The sequence below is a fragment of the Pteronotus mesoamericanus genome, unplaced genomic scaffold (genome assembly GCF_021234165.1).
Source record: "Pteronotus mesoamericanus isolate MK-2021 breed Mesoamerican mustached bat unplaced genomic scaffold, CSHL_Meso_final contig_90, whole genome shotgun sequence".
NCBI classification, from domain to species: domain Eukaryota; kingdom Metazoa; phylum Chordata; class Mammalia; order Chiroptera; family Mormoopidae; genus Pteronotus; species Pteronotus mesoamericanus.
This window is the reverse complement of record NW_026555277.1, coordinates 22328948-22341539: the sequence shown is the minus strand read 5'-3', so window position 1 is coordinate 22341539 and position 12592 is coordinate 22328948. Positions and strand designations below refer to the sequence as shown.

General features: G+C 41.6%; 1 protein-coding gene across 1 annotated transcript in view; it reads left to right on the top strand.

Moving 5' to 3' along the window:
- Positions 1-12592, top strand: part of LOC129080661 (aldehyde oxidase 2-like) — a 70761-nt gene that overhangs the window by 35652 nt on the left and 22517 nt on the right. Inside the window, 9 exon segments of the mRNA XM_054586179.1 lie at positions 333-429; positions 939-1013; positions 1016-1060; positions 1789-1890; positions 1893-1923; positions 3911-3998; positions 6158-6244; positions 6430-6621; positions 9696-9836. Coding sequence (XP_054442154.1) covers positions 333-429; positions 939-1013; positions 1016-1060; positions 1789-1890; positions 1893-1923; positions 3911-3998; positions 6158-6244; positions 6430-6621; positions 9696-9836 — 858 coding nt within the window.

Genomic DNA, 12592 nt, shown 5'->3' with positions numbered 1-12592 from the left:
TGATGTGTCCTAGTAGATAACAATCTGGGGGAGTTGGCTGGCTTCTGATTAAGGAAAAAACTGCTGGCCCTGGCTGGTGTGGCTCAATGGGTTGAGCACCAGCCTGTGAACTGAAAGTGCACATGCCCAGGTTGTGGTTCAGGTCCCCGGTTGTAGGGGTGTGAGGGGCTACTCATCGCTGTTTCTCTCACATGTCAATGTTTCTCTCCCTCTCTTTCTCCCTCCCTTCCCATCTGTCTTAAAAATAAATAAATAAAATCTTTTTAAAAAACTGCCAGTGGAAGAAAAAAAATACAAAGAACTGGCTTTTGTGTTTTTCTCCTGTCACTCAGGATGCCATCAAACACAATTCATTCTTATGCCCTGAAAAAAGACTTGAGCAAGGAGACATTGAGGAGGCATTTGGAAAAGTCGATCAAATTGTTGAAGGTAAGAGACTCAGGATATTTGACAGGATCTCTGCGGGATTCTGTTCTGAAGCAGACATCGACAGGACGTGATTTCCTTTCAAAAAGACCAGCTTCTACAGTCTTGGCGCTTGGCCAAATTTCCCTTAGTTCTCTTCTTTCCAGATTGGGTGTGTGTGCGTGAGAGTGTGTGTGTGTGTGTGTGTGTGTGTGTGTGTGTGTGTGTGTGTGTAGTTTTTGAGGGTGAGAAGTAGGAAGCAACAGAATGAATAGAAGAAAGACTAAGATTTTAAAGAGTCAAGGGCAGAGTAAGGAACAGAATATATGACACTTTCACCTTGTCATCCACACTGTGGTCTCTGAAACAGATTGCCCTCAGTTGCCACAGGACAAATGCCTGGCCCGTCAGTTCTTCAGTCAGGACAAATCCATGCTGGCCAGGTTGTGTCCTGCTTGCGTTTGAATTCCCTGACATGGCAATTTCCGACCAGCACACACCTTCTGGAATTTCCCTGTGCTTGCCCTTAACAGGAGAGGTCCACGTTGGAGGACAGGAACATTTTTACATGGAAACACAAAGAGTGCTTGTTTTTCCAAAGAGAGTGGACAAGAACTGGACATTTATGTGTCAACACAGGATCCATCCCACGTGCAGGTGAGGCCCGGCACCTCCCCCACCTCTGTAACTTTCCGATTCAATCATGGCCTTCAGTCCCCACAGCCTCGTAGTTGGCAGGCGTTTTACTTAGAAGACAAGTAATGGACATCAATAGAGAGCTGAAGACCCCAGGTCCTTTTATTTTTTCGGGTCTTGAGAAGTGGTAAATAAAAGGACAGCCACAGTCACTTCAGATTTAAAGAGTGCATTCATTCGCAACATGCTTAAATGAACTCTGTGATTGGACAACAGCACAAAGCTACATCTGCACTTGATTTTCCCTAAAATAATTATTATCGTTAACCTTTGGAGTAAACCCCTCATTTTATAGCACTTTTTTTTTTCCATTTTCCCAGCCACAAAGCACTCTAGGTTTTAGCTGCAGGCACTTCTCCTTCAGCAGCTTGTCATGCGTTTGCTGATTTTCACCTTGTTAGGACAGTAGGTCTGGGTGTTTGTCTAGGACTTCAGCTTCCAACAGGAATCCAGGACTCCAATAGTTTCTCTTCTGGAAAATGCTATTTTTCTGCTGGAAAGGCTGTTCTGTGACAATGACCTATGTTTATGAACTCAATAGGGCTCCACAAGACACATTCAGACTATGTCAGTGTGTGTACTAACAGAGCACATGAATCAATTTTGCTGTGATGTTGTGTTTCAGCAAACCGAAGTCTTCCCTGTCATTTCATTCTTGTGAAATTTTACCAATATCTAACTTTAAAAAAAAAACAATGTCTTCTACTTTAAACATCCCAAACGACAGGGTCACCTGTCATGTAATCCAAGTGGGTGGAGGTTTTGGCGGGGAAATAGGAAGACCATCTGTATTGGGGCTGCTGCCTCTGTGGGCGCTATTAAGTAAGTGCCCCTGGGCATACAGAAGGGTGTGAAATGTCAGAGCTGAGGGCAAATCAGTGGCCTGAGAGTCACTTGGGCTGCTGTCATAACTACCTGCCATTAGGCAACTCAGCCTCCTACCTCTTTTTCTTTTTAATTGCAGATATAATACCCATCCTCCCAGAGTTATTAGAAAAGTCTTTTGTAGAAAGGACTTTGAATATGCTACCTTCTTATAGGAAGGAAAAGTGGTATTATTCGGTGAACACCTACAGAGCGGGGGCTGCCTTGCCACTGAGCTCCAGGGGAGGTGACCCATTTAGGGGTAGGGCAAGTCCCCTGCCTATGTGCAGTGCCTAGGGGAAGAATACTCCCCCACGTTCCCTTCCTACTCTCAGCTGCAGACAGGATGGAGTGAGGAAAGAAAGGCTCCCACCATCTGCCTCCCAGTACCTGGGAGGGGTTGGTTTTCAATGTGTGCTCAGTGGACCAATGATATCTTCAAATAGCTCCTGGACTGACCTCAACGAAGGCTTGTTCCTTCACTGTGCACACTGTGCATGGTGCTGGCTTTTTTGTTCTTTGTTCATTTTCTTTTTTCTTTCTTCTTTCTCTTTCTTTCTTTCTTTCTTTCTTTATTTTTTGGTACTTTGTCAGAACTGCAATCAGCCCCGTAAACGTCAAACGTCCCACTTCCTTTAGCAGCTTCTCTGTACTTCAGAGCTAGGTCCCAAGACACTCAGATAGGTGTCTCCTTCCACAATGAGAGGTAGAAAAAGGCAGGATCTGAATCTCATCTCAGTTCTTTTCATAATGAACCTCTCTCTAGTCACACCCTCTAGGGACCCCGCAAGGGATAATTAGTTCCTTGTATTCCTACCAGGCTTGTCCCTTTAAGACTTCTCAAGCACGACCATACATTAGAATCATCTCAGGAGCATTTAAATACAACTCCTAGGATGCCCCATACTGACCCAGCCTTCGTTACATTTTAAAACTTCCCAGTAGTTCTACTGTTCAGCCAAGTGCGGGAAATAGCCTCTTAGGTCACAACCCTGACTTAGCACATACTTGCCTTGTGTTAAGTGGTCCCCAGAGCAATGTTCCCGAGTTGCTGATGATAAGAGTCTTCTGGGCTCATAGAAATTCCTGCCTCCCTATCCCAGACCCACTCTATCAAAGTCATTAGGGAATGAACCCAGAAACTGAGCATTTAACTGATGCTCCAGGTGGTTCTCACCATTAAAGAAGACCAGGAAACTTTATATTAGAATTATCATTTTCAATGTGTACCTAAAGACATCTGCATCAATATCACTGAGGAAAATGCAGGTTCTAGGGCCCCTCCTCAACCTATTGAATCAGAGTCTTAGTCCTAAGGCTCAGGAATGTGCATTTTCACCAGCACTCCAGAGAATTTTTCTGCACTCCAAAGTCTAGGCATCTCTGCCCCAGAGACAGAGAAAGGCTGAAGCTCTAGCTATCCAGGGGCCCAACTTGGCCACAGCGTATCAGTCACGGGTGAAAATGAAGATCCAAATCCAGACATCCTAGGATGAGTGTTGGCTTTTTCTGCAGTTGGGTTGTTAAGTTTGCATTTATCTGTTCACACTCTTTCTCCTTTGTTATTAGTGGTGGGGATATGCAAAAATGGCTGGATGTGGAGGACTGTCAAGTTTAAAGCCGTAACAACAAAAGTGAACTGACATGTGACAATAATCACTTTAGCTAGATCTGAATTATAGACCACAGAGACAATAGTAATTTAGTCATACACTAATTCAATCAATGCCTAACACAGTGTGTGCACTCAATGAAAAATATGGAATGGATGGATGGTTAACTGAATGGTTGGATAAAATGGGCAGGACGGCAGATGGGGGATGGATGGGTTGCAAGGTAGATAGATGGGTGGGTAGATTGTTAAATGAGGGCATGGATACTAGGTGAGCAGATGGGTGGATGGGTGGGTGGGATGAAGGATCTGACTAAGATTTGTTTTCTTTAGAACTGGCCACCCCATTTGTCTTGTTCTTGATCATGAAGATGACATGTTAATAGCTGGAGGAAGACACCCATTGTTTGGAAAATGTGAAGTGAGTATAAATATAAAATATAAATTAAAGATAAAATTATTAAGATACCTTATTTTATTTGAATGGTTTTATTCTTTTCTGTTATTTTGATGTCACTGAATTCTAAAAACAATAATCTTATTATCTAAAATACTCAATGAGGATGCTGTGTATTTGAATACTCGTAACATTTTTATAAGGAACTTTTAATAAATCTAGTGTAGAACTATGAAGTTGAATAATAAAAATACTTGATGAAAAACATTATTGAAAGAATAAGGATTTACACTAGTGCCTCCTCAGTGACCAAAAAACCTGAAAGAAGCTACAAATTTGTTATACCAAAATTTCACTTTACAAGTATTTCAACTAACTGGTTATGAACATGTCACAAAAATTTTTTGCAAATAAGAAAAAAGAATCCACTAACAAGTGAAATAGTTTCAAATTGATTCAAAGCACATTTATTGCATTTTTATGTAACTGTAGCATAAATACTATTAAAAATACTGTTCACATCTTGTTGACAACAATACTACTTTTCAAATTCGTGACTGAATTCTTAGAATAGTTCTAATGTAATATTTCCCTGTCAAATATGCTTTATTTGGGAATTGCTTATAGCATGTATGTAGCTAAACTCATCACTGCCTTAGATTACTACTAAACTATTATATTCCCTCTATTACTAAAGCCACAGCTTTTCATACCACAGCACAATTTTATTTCTTCCATTGGCATTAGGAATTTTTGTAATTAGAGAGGAATAAAACATAGCTGACAATTAAACTTTGTACTCACCTTCAAATGCACAGAAATTAATACAGATATAATTATCTTCTAAGGTGCATTCTGGGATTGCAGCAGTTGGTAGTATGGTAGTTGCTGAGTTCTTTGGTTTTGGCCTAGATTATAAATCAGGATTTATTTACATTACAGTTATGAGATTGTTTTAGTACTAGTACTTATTAAGAAGATTCTAGACTGTAAATATTTTGATAATTGTAGTAACATAAAATATAATTAAAAAGAGGGAAATAAGCTTTCTTTAAAAATGCAAATTTTATTTTTAAAGAAATATAATTTTACTTCTCATAAAATAATATGAATATGTATGTACATGTATGTATATATCCTCACTCAAACTTAGCTAACAATGTTTTGCTTGTTTATTTGGGACTATTTGTAAATTAGAGTAATAGATATTAATGTGTGATAAATTCTTCTGAAATTCTTTAAAAATTCATATTAAACAGCTTAAGAAGACAGCTCTGCTATCTTTGCTTAGCATGCATTCTTCATAAAAAGTTAAAGGTATACTTCAGCCTAGCCTTTGCCAAAATTATCATGAATTCTGAATGTGCAGATTTTTCCACATGTCCTAACTGCTCTGGTTTATTATACAACATTTTTCCTGGAGTAGATGATAATAACTGTATAACTGTATGGTTTCATCAGTGGTACTTATCCTCATTTTCAGAAAGACAAAGGAGCCAGACCCCATCCTTCTTCGGTAGAACTACAACATGGAGTGGGAATTTTTGTTTTCAATCTGGGCTCTACAGACAAACTGGTCTAGGTGGTGAAAGGGGAGTCGCAACTTCTGAAAAATACAAGGTGCCTTTTGTGAGTCCCAGTAAGAGGAGCAGGACTAGCTCACATTGGTTATGTCTATAACCAATTGCAAAGCACATCGCCGCTCAGTGCAATGGAAGCTATCACTCCAGCAGTCCATTTCTGACCTCAGCTTCCGAAGTTTTCCTGAAACAAGATGCACTGTGCTTCATTCCAATGCCCACTGGGATTCCAGAGACTCTTCCATAATGGGGGAAACCAGAGTCTAAGTTAGAAGGAATACCAGTAAAAAATGAAAGAGACTCTTCCAAGAATAAGGAAGAAGAGGGTAGCAATTACATGTCTGGAGATACGCAAGGACTTTAGAATTTCATACTGACTGTGTTGCCAGAAAATTACACGTTGAAAGGAAAGGGCTCGCAGAATTCAGTTCAAAGGAGGTCTTCGTCAGCCAAGTTCTAAAAAACAAGGGAATAGCCAGGTGTGGGACACCACTGAGCAAACAGGAGCAGAGTCTCTCTTCAGTTCTGCCCAATAGTGGAACAGGGATGCGGTTCCAACTTGGCGTAAGTTTTAAACATAAAATGTCTATCATTTGATGACAGGTGGGATTCATGCACAGCGGACGAATGGAAGACCTAGACACTGAGTGCTTCATTAACCGAGGGTGCACTCTAGGAGACTCAGAGGTGGTACGTGCATCAGAAACCAGTGTCCTTGACCAGGAATAGAATGCAGAATTTCTAGATGAGTCTTTACAGAACATATTTCCTCAAGTATTTACCAAGTTCCACAGCAGCTCAATTCTGTGTACTTGACTTTTAGAGAAAAGAAAAAACTGTTGTCCAGTACATGTGAATATCTTCTATTCCTTTAGACAACAAAATTTCTTTTATTAAAGCTGGAAAATGCATATAAAATCCAAAACCTCAGGTCCCAGGGCCGTGCATGTATGACCAATTTACCATCCAATATGTCCTTTCGCAGGTTTGGTTTCCCACAAGGAATCCTAGTAATAGAATCTGGCATAGCAGCTGTGGCAGCTAAATGTGGTCTTCTGCCAGAAAAGGTAAGATTGTAATTAAGGTCACAACCAAGATGGCTGAAGAATCAGATGAGGCATGAAACCAGCTACCTGGGGAGATACCCTAGAACAGCAATTTTTCAACCAGTGGTCACAAGAGTTTTTTAAAACATGTGATACCTGACTATACAGCCAGGGGCACTGACCTCTTTTCCCTTAGACTGCCAAATAAAAAAATAACAACATCCTGTACCCTGAGTGCTTTCCAAAGTGAAAATGATGTGCAAATGACCTAAAAATCTAATGCCTCTCGATACAGAATTCACGCAACGCCAGGTAGGGTAGGATAAAATGAGCCATGGTGGGGTGTATTTGCCGTGCAGGAGAATGGCCCTGGGCACAGGGGAATCACATCTGGGTCAGCCAAAAGAAACTCTGCAGACTGTCTTGCTTTTTCTTTTCCAGTGATCAAACAACTAGAGCCACTAACAGACAGCCAATTTTGTTGGAGGTGGGATAGAACAGCCCCATCCTAGGGTTTCCAGCAGTTGCCTAGTATTAGTAAGGACCTGAACAGGGACTGTGAAGGGCCAGCTAAGACATCTGGTGCATTTTTGCTTGGCGTGAGGGAAGAGGCACCGTGATTGCGCCCTGCTCTGTGAGGAAGCCTTATTTAAAAAAAAAAAAAAAATCCGGGGGCGGGGGGGCCAAAAGCCTCTGTATTTATTTCAACAATAAATAAAAAAGACTAGGAAAAAATGACAACAACCAACACAACAATACCTGTCTAATGTGAATGGTTCAAAATTATACCTATTTTTTTTGACAAATCAGCAAAAAATCTAATATATTTTTTGGTACTATTATTTGGTATATTTTTTGGTATCTGTACTAAGATAATTACTCTTTTTAAAATTCAAACCCCATCGAAGTAATTAAAGTTAAAAGCGAACGTCTCCTTTATATCCTCACATCCCTATTGTTTAAGGGTAACCATTGTTAACAGTTCCATGTTTATTGTTTTAATTATTTCTACATGGGTATCCTCCCATCTGTATTCATACACATATAAACATTGCCATATGTTTTTGTACGTGCACATATACAGATGTTTACCAAAATGGAACCATAATAAATAATTCTGTACTTTGCTTTTTCTATTTGACAGTAGGCCATGGCCATCTTCCTGTGGCAACAAAATGACCTACTTGCTTCTTTTTCATGACTGAATAGTATTATGTAATATGAATGTACCATAATTTATTTCACCATTCCACTATTGGTACACATTCAGGTTATTACCCATCTTTGGCTATTGAAATGGCGATGCCCTCTTATGTATAGGTTAAATTTACAGAAGTGAAATTGCTAGTGCACTTGAAAACTTTTGAGAGATACTGCCAAAAGGATACCCTCCAAAAATATTATTTTGTACAGTATCCTAGCACATGCACAGAATATACGATATACTAGGTAAGAGAGGGGCAGCCCCTGGCAATTGAAGTCATTGTTGATAACACTTTCTGCTCTTCTTAAATTCCAGTCAGAGCCCAGCCTGCTTTTTGCATTTCAACCTGTTCCCTCAATATAGACCCTCTAGCAAGGCCTCTCTATGTATTGTACTTTGAACCTCTTGTCCATAAATTCAACAGGGAGGACCACCAGGTTAGGGATTTGTGATTGTCAGGGTACTTCCTACACACAAGGGAACACCTAAACATAGAAAAAGTGATACTAAGAGAAGTCACATCAGCTGTTCTATCAGTACAAAGGAGAAAGACATCTTATTGGTTTGGCAAGCAGGAAGTCAGAACTTTCTGCAGAAGATGGTACCTGAGATAGGCCTTGAGGAATGATAGGCACAGATATCGAAAAGGTAATCGAGGCAAGTAGAACAGCTTGAACAAGGAGAGGCACCCTCTTTGTGACTCAGTTTTCTTATCTATAAAATGAGAACAATATGACTCAGTTCACAGGGTTCCTGCAAGAATCAAATGAGTTAACATTTGTTAAAATATTTTATAAACTAGATAGTGTCATTGTAATGTTGCTGTTGATAATAATAATTATTTTATTTGTTATTAGAGTGAGATGAGAATAATGAAAAACTCATGAGCATACCTCAGTGGGCTCTCGTTCTTTGCCAGGTGCTGCAGGCTTCCAGGACATAAGACTCACTCATATTCACGTACATTTTCAAAAAGATTTGACCTGTCGACATATGAAATGTCCAAACCTGCAGAGAACTTTCATAAGAGCTTATTTGCGCCAAACTGATGACAAAGGCCAGGAAACAAGATCTCAAATACTCTGGAGAATAACAGTTTGGCAGCGTTTATGCGTTTGAGATTAAGGAGAGAATGGAAGGAAGATTACATGGAGGTGAGAGAAAACAAAGCAGGAATTGGATTACAAAATAATCAACAAGATTATATGCTCTATTGAGGGTGGTTATAGCTTCTTTCAAAGATGTGTTAACCTAGATGCACAGAAAGAATGGACAGGGCTTGCTTAAGGCAAAGGTAAACTTTTTACTAAAAAGCTATCTGTCTGGGTTGTGACTATCCACCCTGACCTGCCTGGTTAGGAATCTATGATCAGATCACCCTGTGAGGTTACTTTCTATAGAACCTCTTTTTCACCCACAGACCACACATTTCAAAGGCAATTAGAAGGCTTAGAGAAGATCTGCTGTTTGTCAGTAGCTGCAAAGCTATTCCTCTCCAGCAGAACAAATCTTCAGATATGAAAATAAACCCTTGCTTTTATATACTATCTACCAACTCTGTTCCATCTCGGAACCTTGTAGAGAACAAAAAAAGAAAAGAGAGAGAGAATCTGCCTCCCTAGGCCCCTTCATGGCCCTGACCTTCACAGACCAGTCATTACCATTACCCTCCACTTTCAGGAGGGAGAGACCCTGATTAGCGCTTTGAAGAAGTGATGAGAAATAACCTCCATTGTTTTTGCAAAACCACATGCTATTCAAAGAAAAAAAAGAAAGACCCTGTCTTCTACCCAGGAAAGTTTGTGCTTTCATGGGGAGGCTTTTCAAGTCTTTGTTTTGCAGTCAGTTCTGTCTTACGGTAACTATTGACTCATTTTTCCACCCATTTCAGGTTAAAGCGAAAAATATGTACAGAACTGTTGGTAAAACCATTTACAAACAGGAGTTCAACCTTGAGCTCCTTATGAGATGCTGGAACGAATGTCTGGACAAGCCTTCCGGTGCTGTGCTTTCTGAGCTCAAAGTTCTCAAGGCTTGAGCAGGAATGGCGCTGCTCCTGGCCGGTGCCCCAGACCCCACAACACTCCTCTGTGCACCCTAAGGCTTTAGGCAGAGAAGTCATTCCATGCTGCCCTCAGCAGCCATTTGTTTCAAGCCACCTCTCCCAGGAATCTGTGTCAATTCTGATGGGGAAATGGGATGGGAGGCCCCCCAAATCCTCTCAGGCAGATTTGCGAAAGGAAGAGGCAAGTCACTCAGAGGCCCTCTCCAGAAGGGAGGAGGAAGGATAGTACCTAGATGAGTCCATTAAATGGCACAGGACTGGTACAGAGACTCTTCCCAGCAATCCCAGTGTGTCATAGATGGGAAAGCTGTTTAGACAACTGGGATACACTGTTGCCTCCCCTGATTGTCCACCAAAAGGAGAAAAATCTTAAATGCTTTAGATCTAAATATAAATCTAAAAACGCATTAGATCTCCCTTGTGTATCTACCATTGAAAGCATTCTTCCACTTACACTCAATTATTGGCATTCAATGGTGCGCACACACACACACACACACACACACACACACACAAGCTGGCCTATTGAAGGAAAGCTTGCTTAGGTAATAAAGCAGTTGCCCCAAATCCCTAATCAGTGGAGTCAGGCAGACCTGAGAAATCCTTGGCCCTGCCACTTATTGGCTGTGTTATATTAAGCAAGTTATTTAACCTCTCTGAACCTCAGCTTCCTCAATTATAAACTGCGAATAATAATCCTCTCTCTTAGGATTGATGAGAATTCGATGAGATAATGACTGTTAAGCTTTTGGCAGGGTTCCTGGGACATCGTGTCGTTTTCCAGAGCAGCCCATCCCCCACGCCCAGGAAATCTGACACGTCTCTCAGGGCGGTGGCTCTTCTGGCAGTAGGAGGAGACTCCCTGACTCCTGGGTCACACTCCTGTTCAGGTTCGACTTGCCGTTCTATGAAGAGGTGCAAGAAGGTTAACTGTCACATCTACAAGCCTGGGCTGAATCAACAGCTGGAGCATAAGAGATCCTGGATGGTCACATGTACAGTTTTTCCTCTGATGGCAAATGTCCTATCTTTTCTGGACCAATTCTCCAACACTAACTGGTGTCTAATAGATCAATTCCATTCTGACACTAACAACCCAAAGTTAATGCAGGCCCCATAAGGCAAGGGCTGAGTCGCATAAGGCTGCCACAAATGGGGTGCCCAGGCTCCTGGCATTTCTGCCCAGCTGACTACAGCTTTGGGGGTTTCCACTACCCAACCCCTCCGGTTTGATAATTCACTACATGAACTCACAGAACTCCGGAAAGCAGTTTACTTATGATTACTATGAATCCATTATACGTGATACAGCCCCAAGAGAGCCACATGGAAAAGAAGCGAGCGAAGGAGGGTGTGAGGCTCTCACGTCCTCTCCCTCTCGGCCATGCACCCCACCAGCGTGTGGGTGTGTTCACCAACCCAGAAGCTCCCAGGAACCCCTGTTGTTTGGGGGGGTTATGGAAATTTCATTACATAGGTACATTTGGTTAAATCATTGGCTGTGGGAGGTCAAAATCAATCTCGTCTTTCACACCGACCTGAAAATCAGGGAGTGGGGCTGAAAGATGTGACTCTCCGAGAGGCTGGTTTTTCCGACAACTATCCCCTCCCCCTTCCACCCTGTAGTTATCTAGTTTCCCCCCTAAGAGTCATCTCATTAGTATACAAAGGACAGTAAATTCCTAAATTCCATGTTTTTTTTAATTTGTATTTGTTGATCTTGAGGGAGAGAGAGAGTTAGGGAGGGAGAGAGAACAAAAACATGAATTTGTTGTTCCACTTATTTATGCGTTCATTGGTTGATTCTTGTATGTGTCCTGACGGGGAGAGAACCCACAACCTTGGTGTATCAGGATGACACTAACCAACTGAGCTACTTGGCCAAGGTCAGTTTCACAGGTTTTAGGAACTCTGTGCCAAAAGCCAGGGGCAAAGACCACATATTTATTTTTACTGTACCACAGCTCCCCTCACCTCTATGACTGCCCCTCACCAAAACCACAGCCTACTTTCTGCCACCTTCTCATCGCACCACACACAAAAACACTTCTTTAAATCAAGCATAAGTCTCCCTTTGAAAGGTCTCCAGCTTCCCCACAGAGTTCCAAATTGATGCACTCAAGTAGCACCAGGCTGGGAGCTGAAGCATGTTATTCCAGGTCAGCTGATGACTCATGAAGCTGGAACACCTACTCCCTAAACTAGGTATGAGAAGCGTCCTCCTCACACAAGGAGTCAAGATGGCCCTCAGTGAGTAAATACTATTATTAGAACCTGCCAGCCTTGCTTCTCTGGAATCCCTCCAAGCCATCCTGGGCCTCCAGGCATCTCCAGACAGAATAGACTGAAGTCCTAAATGCTCCTTCTCATCCTCCTCCTCCTCCTCTTTGAAGGAAAAATACCACATTTCCATTCATCCAGTTTAACAAACATTTCTTTAGTGTCTCTGTGATTCAGATCTACTCAAAGTTCTCTTCAGGACACAAAGATAAAAAAGACTAGGTGACCTTCCTCTACGATACTCTCACAGAAGACCTGTCACTCGCTGCATTCCCATTTCTTGTGGCTGCAGTAATGAACTACCACAAACAGAGTGGCTTAATACAAATTTATTCTCTTACAGTTCTGGAGGCTAGACGTTCAAAATCGAGGTGTTAGCAGTGCTATGCTTCTTCATAAGGCTCCGGGGAAGAATCCTGCCTTGCCTCCTTTTACCTACTTAC